This window comes from Rhipicephalus microplus, chromosome 10 (assembly GCF_043290135.1).
Source record: "Rhipicephalus microplus isolate Deutch F79 chromosome 10, USDA_Rmic, whole genome shotgun sequence".
In the NCBI taxonomy this organism is placed as follows: domain Eukaryota; kingdom Metazoa; phylum Arthropoda; class Arachnida; order Ixodida; family Ixodidae; genus Rhipicephalus; species Rhipicephalus microplus.
Genome location: NC_134709.1, coordinates 12,103,465 through 12,118,552, shown reverse-complemented (window position 1 = coordinate 12,118,552; position 15,088 = coordinate 12,103,465). Strand labels below are relative to the sequence as shown.

Here is a 15,088-nt window from a genome sequence, read left to right as displayed (position 1 = left end):
CTTCCCCTTGAATTATCGTAAAATGCCTCCCTCCTTATTTCATTTTTGCCCTTTCGGTAGTTACTCAAAGCCGGTTTTTTCTCCATAGCTGCCATCCATTCTCTCGTTTTGCGCCTCGGCGCTCCGCCAGGAGCGCTCGCATCCCATAATAGCTCGGGGGACGGCGCTGAGGGACCGACCGCTCGGGCACAAAGTTATAGAGGAGGCTATGCCTCGGGGAAGTAGTGAAGTTCACGGTTATACGTAAAGGCGGCGCCACATGTTAAAGCCGACCTTTCAGGAATGGTACGCTACGCGACCGACGGATGGCGGCACCGACTTAAAGAGAAAACAGCTGTTTATAAAATAGTGGTAAACACATCGGAAGATTTTTCTTGAGTTATCGGTGATCCAGGCGTGCCACAGCTACAGCTTTCAGCCCGAGATTGATCTCATGTTTAGGGGAAATCGCGTTGCGTGCAAATTGCGCGCCGACGTAAGCCGAGTTCTCGTCGCGAGCCAACGACGCGAGTTTTCGCACGAGATCGAAAAACATGTGTTTTGATCCTGACTGCTGAGAAAAAAATGGCGGACAAATCGCAACCTCAAGGGCAGCCGCTCGTCAAAATAGGACACTATATCTTGGGAGAAACGCTCGGAGTCGGCACGTTTGGCAAGGTTAAAAGTGAGTGCATCTTTCAGTACGGCTTGCGTTGCGGTGGCGATCGTTTGTGCCTCCGCGTCAACTTGGTCCGTGCGCTGCGTAGTGCACTGGCTCGTCCGCGGAAAATTACCGAATGCGTGAGAATGCAGCAAGCTCAAAATGCACGTCGACAACAAGCTTTCTGAACCGTTGTACTTTTCGCCGGTTTAGTTTCTCGAAAATATGCGCTGGTGATCTTTACTATTTGCTCTAATAAAACAGTCATGTCCGGCGTTCGAAATATTGGAAACTTGACACGGATGGCCCGTAATTGCTACTCTTAAACGTCCCAACATATATGTTTATTAAGCCCATTGATATTTGTTTATTAAGCCCATTGTTAGCTTGGGGACGGTAGGTTCGATTTGCGAGACAGGTTGGCGAAGTCAGTGATGGTCCCCGAATGATTTTCCTCCTGCTGTTGTCGGCTTTCTTGATAACACTGTGCATGGTGAAATGGCGTGCCTGGTGAAACAGCCGCATTATTTCTTTTGTCCCTACAGCGGCATGTCACCAGTTGACCGGACACAAGGTGGCTGTGAAAATTCTCAACCGACAGAAGATCAAGAATCTCGATGTCGTCGGAAAGATCAGACGTGAAATACAAAACCTCAAGCTCTTTAGGCACCCGCACATCATAAAGTTGTAAGTGATGCTTGATCGTGGAGGCAAATGAGCCATGTATATATCCCATGCTGCGTGGAGGTGTGTATATTCATCGCCTCTTGTTTCTTAGGTATCAAGTTATCAGTACCCCTACTGACATCTTCATGATCATGGAATATGTGTCTGGAGGTGAACTTTTTGATTACATTGTCAAACATGGAAAGGTAAGGAACGACGAGTGCAAGTGGGCATCTGAAACCAATTCAATTGAATAGCTCATTACATCACTGAACAGTCTCATCAATTCGAAATACAAGGAATGACGGTCAGTAAAGATGTGTTTATGTGTGATGATCTGTACAAGAAGGCTGCGTAAGTTTAATTGAAGTATGGCATGTATTTCTATATCTTCAGTGCATCATAGCATATATGACAGAGATCACAACAAAAACAAGCCATCATCTTGAAGCAGATTTCCAGGTGTTTCCTAAAGTTGTAGGCAATCAGCCTCTGTACTCAGGTCTAACCAAGGCATAAGCTGAGCTTTGCTTTACAAATTTTTGTTTTGAACGAGCACTACAACGTGCAGATATCAGCACTTGTCTCTGTGTGATAATGTATCATCACAGGATTGTCACACTGTTTTTTCCTATAGAGGTTTATATTTCTTCTAAATAAACAATTTGTTTGCCAGAAAGTTATGCATGATCGCTTTACATAACTGTGGTATTGTAAAGATAACTGAAATCAAATCAGTGATTTGTGGTGTGATATAAAGAACTGTTTCCTATCCATGTTGATGCACTTCGCTTTGTATTCAAACAAAGTAGTTTGCATGCAATGCAAGTGAAGTACGTGCACAAAGTTGGTTTAAGACACACTGAACTGACTCATTGCCATCATAGCTGTACGTTTTAAGTTGTGCTAATGCATCAATTCTGTTCCAGCTCAAAGAGTCAGATGCACGTCGGTTCTTCCAACAAATAATCTCAGGCGTGGCATACTGTCACCGTCACATGGTCGTGCACCGCGACTTGAAGCCTGAAAACCTTCTCCTCGACCAAAATCTCAATGTCAAGATAGCAGATTTCGGTGAGTCTCGCTCGTGCTCCAAAGGGGCGTAATGCAGTACCGAATTTTCTGCATGAAACTATTCTGCACTGAAAGCTTTTGTCAATGCTCGCATTTGGGGTGCTTCGTACATCGACTGACACCTTGTATTCCCACCATCTCAAGGGCTCTCCAACATGATGATGGACGGTGAATTTCTGAGAACGAGCTGTGGATCCCCAAATTATGCTGCACCTGAAGTTATATCTGGAAAGTATGTCATTTCTTCTAAGCATTCAGTGCACACCCTTAAAATCTGAATCTTGCATTTTCATTCATAATGCACATTGGTAACCAGATGCATACTTCATGCTAAGTATTCTCAATTAGAATAGAGCTTTGTTAATATGTGCTACTGTAACTGTTGACTAAACCCTAAACTGTTATCAGGTGAATGGCAATAAGTTTAAGCCATACAGCATTTCACGCCATTGTTGCATCCATGTTGGGCCGGTGTTACGTCACACTTTCTGTTGCAGGCTCTATGCAGGGCCCGAAGTTGACATTTGGAGCTGTGGTGTCATACTCTATGCTCTTCTCTGTGGAACGGTAGGTATTTTAGCCTTGGTGTGTCATGCAAATGAGCCTCTTATTTTAAAAGTGCAATTTTCATTGTCTTTTTCTTTTGTGGATATTAATTGAGCTTGACATTCATGGTCCAAGATGATGTTTTGTACTGTCACAAAAGATTTGCAAACTGATTTGTTTCACCTTTTACACATAAGCCAAAGAAAGCATGAGCTATAGATGTAGCAAAAGACAATGGACGGCAGTAGTCTGGTGTGGTGAGTGAACTGTACTATCTCGTATTTTGACTTACATACATGAAGAGAGAATCATAACGCTGGGTAAGCCAGGCAATGCATAGGACAGATTATTGATAGTACATTGCAATTAGAATGCTTCTCAGTGGAATGGAAGGACGGTCAAGAATGGCAGGAAACTATGCGGTTTGATGAGATAAGAAAGTCTCCAGCCATAGCTTTGTTACCTTGTGCGAGACAAGGCAAGTCGAGATTAATCCTGTGGTGGAAATGTAATATGATGACAATAATGAGCACATTTATCAAGCCACTTTCTGTTAGTATAGTTTGGAAGAATATAAAAAAATCAATTTGTATTGAAATCAGCTACTGTGCATTTCTTTGTATTCTTGCCTGTTCTAAGAAACCTGGGCCAAATATTCTATGCTTTGTTTATAATGTTTATGGTTCACACTCACCTTGTGATTGTATCATTGCTTTGCAGCTTCCATTCGATGATGAGCATGTCCCAACATTGTTCCGCAAAATCAAATGTAAGTTCTCAATCTCTTTAATTAGCTTCTTGTCATTGTCATACTAATGTTCAGGTCTGGGAAATGTGATATGTTAAAACTGCACATATGAGCAAAGACAAATGCCATCATAAATTTTTTTTAGGCTATTGATGATGTACAAAAATATTTGATTATTTCATTCTAACGCATCAGCTGGATTATGCAAGGAGCACATTTACTTGTGCGGGACATTGTAGCACTTAGCTAGAGTTTCACTAATCCTTTCTTTACTATGACGGACATAACTGTTTGGCAATAAGTGACGTCTTTCATTTAGGAAGTCATGCATTTAGTACAAGAAAATCTTAAACTACTACACTCAGACCTCATAACAAAGTCACATCTTCCGCGAAAATACTTTGTCATATCGAGAAATTTTTTATAAATGTATATTTGTAACACTGTATCTATGACAAAAATATTCCTCACTTCATTATAACTAATAATTTGTTATATCGAGGTTTCAGGATATTGCTAGTTCTGGGATGCCTAGATTTTTTTGTTTATTTATTTTTGCTGTAATGCATACTGGCACCAACAAAAATAATAATATATTTTAAAAGGTGTCGCTGCTGAGCTGGTTCAACAGTGGAAAAGTTGGAAATCGTCAAGAGGCCCTCGCAGCTAAGCGCTAAAGTTTGTGATTGAATCACACAGGGATATGTCACACCTTGCCAAATTCACTGTGTCTAAGATGTCCTGGCACAGCACAAATGAAAAGCTAGAGCGTGAGGCCCGGACGCTCGTCGCAATGGCTGCTGCTGCGTAAAATTTTTTTTTTCGAGAGCGCTCGTTAGTGGCACTTATGTGCTTTAAAAACATCTATTACAAGTCACATCATATTTCATTATATCTTCATAATAAGTGTATGTTTGTCATGCACTGACATTAGCAAGAACAATTCTAAATTTATTTGATTATATCCATTAATTTGTTGTGTTGAGGTCTAGCTAAACACTTGGTTGTGTCTTTTAGTAATGTTGTTTACTTATTTTCTACCGTTGATTTGATATTAAGCATGCATTAACTTGCTTAGGCCACTATTTTCTTTAATAACAGGGATTGCTGCTTATTCTGCATTATGCTTGAAAGTAAAAGACGGCATCTGCATTCCAATATTAGATGTCTTTCATTTGATCCACAGAAGCTCTATTGCTCTTAACAGACTTTTAACAGCAGGAACATCCATGGTCTTTAGCAGGGCCATAAATATCTATTAGGTATCTCTTGAGAAGCACGGATCGCTGCGAGAGTTGGTGATTCATCTTATCTGTGTTCGCGAAAAAATTTGAAGTGCAAAAGGGACACCTGAACGTGTGCGCTGTGTCCAGGTGTCTCCCTTTTGTACTTCATATTTTCTCGCGCACTCAGTTAAGATAGGTATCTCTGATGCCTCTTCAGTTCCCTAGCGTAATTCGTTTACATTGGTGACCTGACTGCTGCGCATATCTGCAGCTGGCATCTTCCCTATTCCGGATTACCTCAACAAATCGGTTGTCAGCCTTCTTATCCATTGCCTGCAAGTGGATCCTATGAAGCGAGCAACCATGGAGGACATCAAGTGAGGCTTGCTTGCATGCCAGTAATAGTTGAATTAAAACTTGGCACTAGTGATTGGTAGCAGCACATTGTTTCGGAAAAAGCTCCTTGCAAGTTTTCAATTATTTTTTTTTGTGTCAAAAACACGCATGATTCATAAAAACATTAATAATATACATGCTTGATAAGACGTGTTCTTGGTTTTGTAACATACTTATTCAACATCATAAAAACACCTCTGTAACTTTTAGGAGCTTAAATGAGTAAATTGTGCAGATCTTGGACACATTCCTTATGTGCCAGTGCTTATTCTTGATGCATAATTTCTACCGACTAATTGCTACATTGAAAAGCAGCAGGACACGTGTGCTGATGTGTGTGTGCACATTTACTCTAGCCGTGACACCATTTCACTTTCAGTAAAATACAGTGTGGGTGACATCTGAAGTTGAACATGTATTGTTTTGAAATGAGAGCGCACTACTTAGACGTGGACGCTTGTCCGCGTCTTGTCCCTGTCTTTCTGTCCGTGTCTAAGTAGTGCGCTGTCATTTCAAAACAGTCATGTATCGCCAACTCGCCCAATCAACCATATGAACATGGAGTCTGAAAAATGGTGCGCCGAAAGATCTTTGCTCATTTGAAGCAACATGCGTTCTTTCGTATACTAGTAATTTACTTTCCTCTCTATGCACAATGGCTGATGGGCCCAAACTTTAGATACGGATCGAAAACCTCATATTATTCTCATTCCAGCTTTCCCCACAAATCACAAGAACAGTTGCATGCCCGCTCTTTGCCTGTTCAAAAAACGTTTGATACGTTTGTCAACTTTACTTGACTTTTTTCTTCCAAGATTGATGTCAATTTACACATGTGATCACTTGTTGTGTGTGTTTTGTCACTGGAACTAGAACAGGTGGTGATAAGTGCTATGCACAAGTTTCGAGGCCATCATTTTTTACAGATTTCTTTTCTTTTTTTTTTTTCAGAAACCATGAGTGGTTCAAGAAGGATTTGCCTGCCTACCTTTTCCCACTACCCAATGACAACGATGCTTCTATAATTGACATGGATGCTGTGAAGGTTGTTTGTGAGGTAAGAGAGAGAAATAACCGTTTATTTAGAAACAGTGTTCCGAGCGAGGCCCAGTGTCACCCTAAGGTGAAAGGGTTCCCTAGTCCAGGAACCCTCTGGCTTCGACTGCCCTCTTGGCCCTGGCGTCGAGTTGTCGCTAGTCTTCCAGATCCTCGAGGACGAGCTTGGCCTCCCACGTTTTCATTAGGTGGTCGTCGTTTATTCTTGCGGCTTGGTCCCACTCCAGTTGCACGTCGTGGTTTGCATGGCACTGGCATTCCAGGAGCAAGTGCGCCAGGGTGTCTGGTATGCTGCAGAGCGGGCACATGTAGCCATGTGTCGTTGGGTAGAGGCGGTCCATTAATATGCCATGTATGTAAGTGTTGCTTTGTAGGGGTCTGAAAATCACGCTCTCTTCTTTGGTTAGTCTTGGATGGGGTGGAGGGTACACCCGTCACTCCAGTTTGTAGTGTTGAAGTAGATTTTTTTTTTCATCCTGATCATGTGACATCTCATTCAATTCTCAGTGCCTCGGGTTCTTCTTTGGTTATCTTGTTTTCTTGCCCTGGTTCTGGCTGCCCTTGGCAGTTAATGTAGTTATTTGCCAAGCCAGTTTTATGTTACATGTGGGCCTGAGAGTAAAGACCACGATCAATGGCTATGATGTCCTCCTAAAAAGCATAGGGTCTACAGTTCTGCTTCCAGCCGCAATGGCTGCATTTTTGTAGCAAGCTTTCACTCCAAGATTTCTGTGTGTGTTAAAAGGCCTTCAGTGGTCAAGACTAGTCCCGAGCCCTCAACTAAAACCACTCACATATTCAATGAGCGACTTTAGTATGTATGTCATAAGAGAAGAAATGCAAGGGTCTATGGGGGAAACAAAAGGTGTCAAAATGGCACCTCCTGAAAGGGGAGCGGAAGGCTCTGAAAGCAAGCCACATGGGCTCGTCTGGTTTCAGTGACAGGCTAGTGCTCTAGTTGCTAAACAAAGGACATACCTGTTGCTTTCTTCAGCAATTAAAAAATTATTCTGAAATGCAGTGGGCTTGACATTATGGGAAGCTCTTTTTATGCTTTCTCTTCTCACTTATGGATGTATTTTAAAGGCATGTATTAATGTGTAAAATGTCTCAAATGAAAGAACAGAAAAAAGAAACTAATGTATGTGCTGTATATCGGTGCTAACATAAGCTCATGGGAAGTGGAATGCACACATAAAAGAAATAAACTTTATATCCAGTGTAGAAAAGTGTTGTCTGGAAATACTAGTTGGAATGTGCGTTTCAGCTTCTCTCATTGCCCGTAGTAATGTTGTCTATGTTTGTCATAAGACGAGTGCGATAGATTTCTGTGTGTTTGCTGTTCCCATTGTTACGAGTTCATGTTTCTCCATTCCACGATGACACTGTGCGAGCGCAGAAGTTTGGGGTGCAAGAGAAAGAGCTGCACAGTGCGCTGCTGAGTGGCAACCCACACGACCAGTTGGCCATTGCTTACAACCTGGTGGTGGACAACAAACGCATCGAGGACGAGACGGCCAAGCTGGAGATCAAGGACTTCTACCTGGCTTCCAGCCCACCGCCCACGGCAGCCCTGCTTGATGTGAGTTGCCTTCTGGAAGCCCTTGAAATGCGTCTTAAAAACCATATAGTCAACGCAACCTTTTTCCCCCCACCAAAGATGCTGGTGGCATCAAAATTCTTGCTTTCGAGGCTGTTTTGGAGCAGCTTGACGTATTAAAGCAGTATTGTATCAAAAATGCACCGTACGCACAGCTGTCACACCCCCGTAAATGAAAATGCAGGCACAGCTCTGTGTTTGTGCACTACTACTTTGAATTGTAGTCAATGGAACAGCACTAGATCACAAGTAAGAACATCATGAAAGAAGGTGACAAACTGTACCTATATACGGTATTATATAATAAAGTTGATGTTTCAGCTCTGACATAGGAAGTTTTGTTAAAAGTGTATGTTTAGGCCGGCAATATTCCTGCGCTCTAAATGTATTTTACTCATTGTTTTTTTGTTTTTATATGCCCATTTTAGTATCATTTTATGATATTATGCTCTTCACAGTATAGTGGTCATTGAGGTCAACTTACTTCAATGAAAGTGCTGCCTTCAGTGTATGTTTAAAGGACCTGTACTCTTTCGGTCTAGTCTAACGTTACACTTGCTTGGCCCTCACAAATATATTGTGCATTGCAGCATACAGTTTCTTAAAATTAACTAGAAGGAACTCTAGTGCTGTGATCATTCAGCGACCATGGAAATTATGGCATGGCATGGATTTGCCTAGTCTTCGTATTTGCGGGCGGCAAATCGCTCTTGTGGCTTCGTTTACTGCTGTGTTTTGGTTTTATTTCGAATGAAAGAACAAACCGCTTTGAACTTTGTCAGTTGATTTTATCATGATCCTAAAAGGTGAAGGTGTTGAAGTGTAACTGCCGAACATTTGCCGATTGTTGTTTCGTAACAAATAGCTTTAAGCCACGCGAATCCAGAAGGAACATAAGGTATGAAGACTACGCAAATCCATGTACTACCAATAATTCGCATTCTCACTGAAGCGTTGTGTGTTGCAGCTCTCATAGACACTATTGCCAGAGTTTCCTCCAGTGTATATTTAGGAAACTCTATGCATTGTAGTACTACCCCATAAATACTTCATCCCCTCACCAATGATGTTAACGTCCCTGTCTCACCAATTATGCTTGAAATCGATTCACTTTTGAACATCTGTCACACTCATAATGAACACCAACAGTTTGAAAGCTAGTGTAAAGCATGCCTTTTGTGAGCGCTCTTGGTTCATTTTGTTTTCGCTTTTTTATCCCACTACTTTCTGCAATGCCCTTGGACCTTGAAGTATCTGAAATAAATCATAATAAATGTCGGTGCGATGTGCTTCTGTGCAGCAAAGCCCACAGAGGCCACATCCAGAGCGGTTGGGGAGCCGACAAAGGATGCTCAGCGGAGGCAATGGAGCGGATCGCAAAGGCACCCCAATGAAGAGGGCAAAGTGGCATCTAGGTGAGTTTCACCTCCTTGGTAATCAGTTCTTTTCTCAATTAAGCAATAAAGTGCCAATTGAATTCTCAAGAAAACAAGAGTTGCTCCAATAAGAGTCACACCTTGCTTGTATCTCGTTTCACAGGCATTCGATCACAGAGCAAGCCACACGACATCATGAACGAAGTCTACCGAGCCATGAAGGCTCTCGATTTCGTAAGTCACAGTCTGCTGTTGTGTGTCGGTGACTCGTTGCATATTTGTTTGAACAGGTTATCAGAAAGGCAGAAAGTAAGTCGAAATGCTATAAGTTGCAGGGTTCTACAGCACGCTTCGTGACATGAATGCTGGAAAATGCCATGAAGCCCTTATATTTCACAGCACCCCGGTTACTGCATGCAGCTTGTGTGATTTTCAAATGCTAAAGAGCTTTTCCAACACTCAGAGATATAGTCTCTATAAAGAATGCGGCATACAGTCCTGCAAGCCCCTCATTGAAACTTGGCCATCACAGCGAGAACCTACACCCGTAAGCCTAGGGACGTAACACCTTACATGCGGGGCTATCACGGTGGGTCAACACCACTACAAGGCACTTCGTAGAAGTGTCAGTGATACCAGACGACAGAAATTTTTTTTAAAGTGAAGCTGTTAAAATGATGTTAAGCTGCTGTAACATTTATGTCGTATCGAGGTTGATAAATATATCACAAAAGAAGGCAATGGTTAACCTAACACTAGGGCAAGGCAATGGCATCAGCGGGAAGACCCGTGAAGCAATGGAAGGCCTACACCAAGACAACGTGCCCGTAGATTATGAGGTGCAGATGCTTGGTTTCAGCGCGAGTTTCTGTCTCTGGGGTTTGGACCTCCGCCTCATGTCTGTGCAGTTGAACTCAAACCTGTCTGTACTGGGAACAAAGAAACAACCCTGCATCACTTAGCTAAGGCCTAAAAACAACCTAGAAGCAACCAGATTAGTCTTCTGAAACATAGTTTTCCTGCTTCAAAGCTTGAGCAGCTTAGGGCTTAATTCAAGGTTCGCCTTTCTTTTTTTTTAACTGCTTCTCATAGGCAGATGCTTATTTTGGAACAAAACTTTTAACACAACTCCACAGGCAGCGTGCTGAAATTGGATCTGATAAACCTAGTCAATCCATAACCCGTGGTGTCCCAACGTCATTGTGGTCTCTCCCTATGCTTTGTCGCATCTACTGTTACTAATAATTAGTTTTTTTATTCTTTGTTTCTTTTTATGCAGGAGTGGAAAGTGGTTAACCCATTTCATGTTCGTGCTCGTCGAAAAAACCCCACTAAAGGGCGCCCGGTAAGAAACGTTTGGCTGCCGTTGGCTCCGTCAGGCTAGAAGTTGACCATACTGTTCTGACTGTAGGTGAAGATGAGCCTGCAGCTGTATCAGGTGGAGTACAAGAGCTTTCTCCTGGATTTTAAGTCCCTTCCTGCCAATGAAGAGGCTGTGCCACAAGACCCAAGTGAGTTCCAGCTCAAAGGGTTTTTGACACATAGTATTTCCAAAATAGAGGAATGTTCACAATTGTTAACAAAGTGCAGAATTCGGAAGAGGAAACCAGCGAAGAAAACGAAGACAGAAAAAAAAGGACAACCAGACAAGGACAAGAGCTGGACTTGCAACTAAATGTTTATTGGAGAAAGCCCACTCACCAACACACTGGAACCACCAGCTCATGCCTAAATACTAAGCGATCTGAGCCATGCCAAAGTTTCTCACCTATCAGTGCAACGACACTAAACGTGTCAATGTGGTATAAGTAACACATTTGCATGAAACACAAATGTTTCATGGCCCATACACTTGAACAAGCATGTGCTAGTGGTTTGTGTCTGTGGGCAACCTTCAGTAAACGTTCAGTGGTAAGTCCAGCACTTCTTTTGTTCTGCACTGTATTTATTTTCCGTTGGTTCCTCTTACAAATAGCATGAACCAACTCGGCCGGCAAGCTAGTATATTATTAAACTATGGAATTGTAGCGAATGGTACTGCTCAACATCTGCAGCACTGTTTCTGCCAAATGTTGCATATTTCTCATCTAGGCATTTTTTTCCCCCAGGCGTTGCTGAGACAAGCTACAACCAGATCCACAACACGATGGAGTTCTTCGAAATGTGCGCCGCACTCATCACTCAACTGGCACGCTGAGCAGTCTGCCGCTACAAGTTGGAGTGCCCACAGTTACAGCCTCCTTCACATTAAATGTCACCCCATTAGTGTCGTGTTGGCAAGATTGGGCTAGTGTGCCATTTTTGCTGGTGGTGCCGACAGTGTGAGAGGTGCAGCTAACATTCAAACTAAATTTCTTTGTGGTGCCAATGTAGGTCTTAACGTGCTCGATTGTCGAGAGCCGTTTTCAAGTGCCATGAAGCACACTTACTTGCCATGCTCAGAATGTCAAGCAGGTCAGTTGAGGCAGATGAGTTATGTGAAATAAGGAAGTTTAGTGTATGGTTGTTGAAGCCCGATACATGCTCATGCATCTTTTTTTGTTTTTTCGAACTTTTTTTTAGGCAAAACATACTATGCAGCACAGAATGTGTGTCACATGTAAATGAGCAGGCTTCTTTTGTGAATAAAGTCCACTATTAAGGAGTGGTGGAACGGTCCCTAGATCTAGCTTTGCAAGTCGGGAAGGCAACCCATTCAATGATTGGTTGCTTTGGTGTAACCAGTGTCCGGATCACACTCCCGATTTGCAAAAGTTGGATCCATCTCTGTTCTTATTTTTAATTTACAGCAGTGAAGATACTAGTACATAAACTCAATGCGCTGCAACACGTCCTGAAGCAGTAGTCGGAAGGTACTCGCTCATGCATCTGCTTATTTTTCTAACACCTTCCTTTTTCACATCTTTTTAATGTGAGCACCAACTACACTCCTGCAAAAAAGGCAAGGAAGCCTTAAGTGGCACACTAGCCAAATCTAGTATTTCCTAAATCAACCGTTCTTGGCAAACTGCTTACCTACAGTCTGCATCAAAAGTTTTGCAGCCACCGGTGTGCATGAACTATTGTGGAATCATTTCTGTTGTGGCCCGTGTTGAATTCTGAACCAAAGCCCCAGAGGTTCTTGAGCAACTATGCTCCTCCCTCCTTGGTCTCCATTCACCACAGATATCTTGCATGAGAGGATATTTTTGGTGGGGTATCGCTCCATCCTTGGAGGCTATTACATTGGGCAAGATTCACTCATTTGGCAATCAAAGAGTGCATTCACGAGGGAGATTTTGTGCAAAACTGTGTGGGCTTCGATCTCTAAAACACTGGGCATGTTACAGTAGCCTTGAAATGTTGCTTTGAAACCCTTGACACATACTGTACTTGATCGTGCCATGTTGGACAGGCCGAGAGGAAGAACGTAGGATCATGTGTTTCTGTTGCTTTCCAGTGGTCTACTTAGGGAGAAACTAGCCATCTCTGTATGGACAGTGGAATACCTGAATGTTGCAGGCTGCACATTTGAAGCCTCTGCTAGATATGTTTAGATGTAAATTTCACCATGGGTGCTAGGAGTGAAGCTTGCGTGAAGATGGAAAGCATCGGTCGTTACATCTATGTATCCTTATACATATAGCCACTTCTAGTAGGCACACATTTGTTGGCCTTGAAACCTACTTTTTATGTTATACTTTGTTAACAGTCTATCGTTTTGTTAATAGGGAGTTTCAGCATGTCCCGTATTCCGGTATGCACGAAGGAACCGCGGAGTATCGGGTTAGCAGATGATAGTAGCGACATATTGCTACGCTTCTTCTAACTGTACCGACAGACAAGTCTTCTGTGCTCAAAGAGTGCTCCTGCCGAGAACAGGTTCTTAAAGGCAACCTGTTTAAGATAATGCCGCTGCCAAAAGAAATTTACTCAAACAAATATGAAACACGGTTTGTTATGGCTATGGTGTGATAGCGTTGGAACGCTTTCGCCACCAGAGGGCGTCACCGCCCTAGCCACGTGTGTTTACGTATCGATAACCCGGTATTTCGTCAGCCTGCTTAAGTTCGCGGACAAGTTATAACTCTTCGATAGCTAGCGTGTCTGCTATTCTTGCTTTACTGCACTGTACAGCTTACAGTATATAGTTTGTGTCAAGCTGTGCCCTTTGGTTTTATGTAGCTCTGTATTTTGTTATGCCTGCATTGATGCAGAGCAAATGATTTTCTTTGTTTGCACAATCCAGTTACATCATGTGCAAGTGTGTAGAGCAGGTTTGATGAGGTATGAAAATGTGTGAAAATATTGCGTATTCGAGACAAATTTTTGAAGGACCACGGCACATATGACATGTTCCTGTAACACTTGGGAGACTTTTTGGTCTTCACATATTTGATGCATCGACAGTATTGAGCAGTGGCCGTATAGAATGCGGCGTATTTGCTGTGGCACATCACAATGGTGCATCATAGTTGAAATTATAACAACATGGTTTGTGTGCTCATTTGGGGGAAAAAAAAGTCATTACACTGACTTACCCCTCCTCCCCCCCCCCCCCCCAAAAAAAAAATATTCCAGTGTCTACAATGGCCCACTCATGTAGATCCTAAATGCAACTACGCTTTGCCACATGAATGTGTAAAACAATCTTTCTGAGAGTTGTTTGTTGCAAGGACCGAAATTTTATGTAGAGAAAAAAAAATGCTGTAAGACTTTTGTATACCTTGGGAATGGTAAAGATGAATCTATTGTTTCTCCTTCTGTAGTCTAAGATGAGTTATACTGTACATACTATATTGACAAATGTGCATATCTGTCAATACAAGAGTGATACCAACATGTGTGCTTGTGTCTTTATTTTGGCAGAGTTGAAGTAGGCTGCCAATTCTAAAATTATAGGTCACTCTACCTGCATTGTGGTGTGAACAGCCTTATTTTGCATTTTTGTTCTCGTGATGAGGCTCAAATATGGCAAGCATGTTCAAATGCTTACCGTTAACCCTCTACGTGCCACGGCCCTTTCCTTGTAATCCAACTATGAAGTACAGTATCATTTTTAGGCACCAGTTCCCAACGTATACTTGCTCGGAACACACTTGCTTGGGTTAGCACTACACTGCTGTCCACCTGAAGTGCAGCAAAGCGACAAACCAGCCTGTCTATCACTACTGCCGTAAACAGTACAGCGGACTTTTTTTCACAGTGGTACAGTGCCCCCAGTGGTGAGAGAAGCAAAAACGGTGACTTTCCAGTCAACATGGCATTTTGTAAACTTCTGTGTTCCTTTGCACCCATACCCTCTGAGGCTGCATGTCAGCAGGTTTTAGAGGCCATGCATTAACAAAAATATTTCAGGGTGACGCCGTCAAAGTATTTACAGTGTACATGCACTGAAGGTGCCAATGGAAAAAATTGGCCCGAATTTACATGTTACACTGTAAATGTCGTCGAAAGACTATAGTCTTCCGTCTGGAGAGAGTGAGCAAAACGTTTATTTGATGTTCTGCGCAAGAAAATCGGTAAATGGTATTCTGCAGGTGCTGCGTTAGAGTGCCTCGAGCGCGTGGCGCAGGCGAACGAGCGCATCTAGGCACGTTAGACACAAGTGCCATCTGGCAGTTACCTTCGAAAACAAAGGCGTGCAGCAGCCGCGGAGACAGATGCGTGCCAGTCTCGGAGGTGATAAGGTGTAGAACGCAAAGGGACGGGCAGATGCCACCACCGTGACGTCGTAGCAAAGCGTTGGAAACACCTTTCTGAGCATCGCGTTGCACTGTC

General features: G+C 42.7%; 1 protein-coding gene across 2 annotated transcripts; it reads left to right on the top strand.

The window, feature by feature from the left end:
- The first annotated feature begins 398 nt into the window (after positions 1 to 398).
- Positions 399 to 11,972, top strand: AMPKalpha (AMP-activated protein kinase alpha subunit). Of its 2 annotated transcripts, none has more exons than XM_037431905.2 (15): positions 399 to 664; positions 1,186 to 1,327; positions 1,419 to 1,512; positions 2,236 to 2,380; positions 2,525 to 2,612; positions 2,878 to 2,947; positions 3,647 to 3,695; positions 5,172 to 5,277; positions 6,248 to 6,353; positions 7,752 to 7,934; positions 9,253 to 9,367; positions 9,492 to 9,562; positions 10,608 to 10,673; positions 10,740 to 10,839; positions 11,437 to 11,972. In XM_037431905.2, exons 1-15 carry the CDS (start codon positions 565 to 567, stop codon positions 11,523 to 11,525), a joined length of 1,524 nt encoding a protein of 507 aa, XP_037287802.2. In that variant the 5' UTR covers positions 399 to 564; the 3' UTR covers positions 11,526 to 11,972. The 2 variants fall into 2 exon arrangements, with proteins under 2 accessions (XP_037287802.2, XP_037287803.2); XM_037431906.2 differs by having other exon boundaries at positions 466 to 664; positions 1,419 to 1,477.
- The last annotated feature ends 3,116 nt before the right edge of the window (positions 11,973 to 15,088 follow it).

What these genes read in the sequence shown, in the direction of transcription:
- AMPKalpha (XM_037431905.2), top strand. Translation starts at nt 565, where the DNA reads ATGGCGGACAAATCGCAACCTCAAGGGCAGCCGCTCGTCAAAATAGGA. An exon ending in CACCCGCACATCATAAAGTT is followed by an intron (nt 1,328 to 1,418) that starts GTAAGTGATGCT and finishes CTTGTTTCTTAG; the next exon opens with GTATCAAGTTATCAGTACCC. An exon ending in CCACGGCAGCCCTGCTTGAT is followed by an intron (nt 7,935 to 9,252) that starts GTGAGTTGCCTT and finishes GCTTCTGTGCAG; the next exon opens with CAAAGCCCACAGAGGCCACA.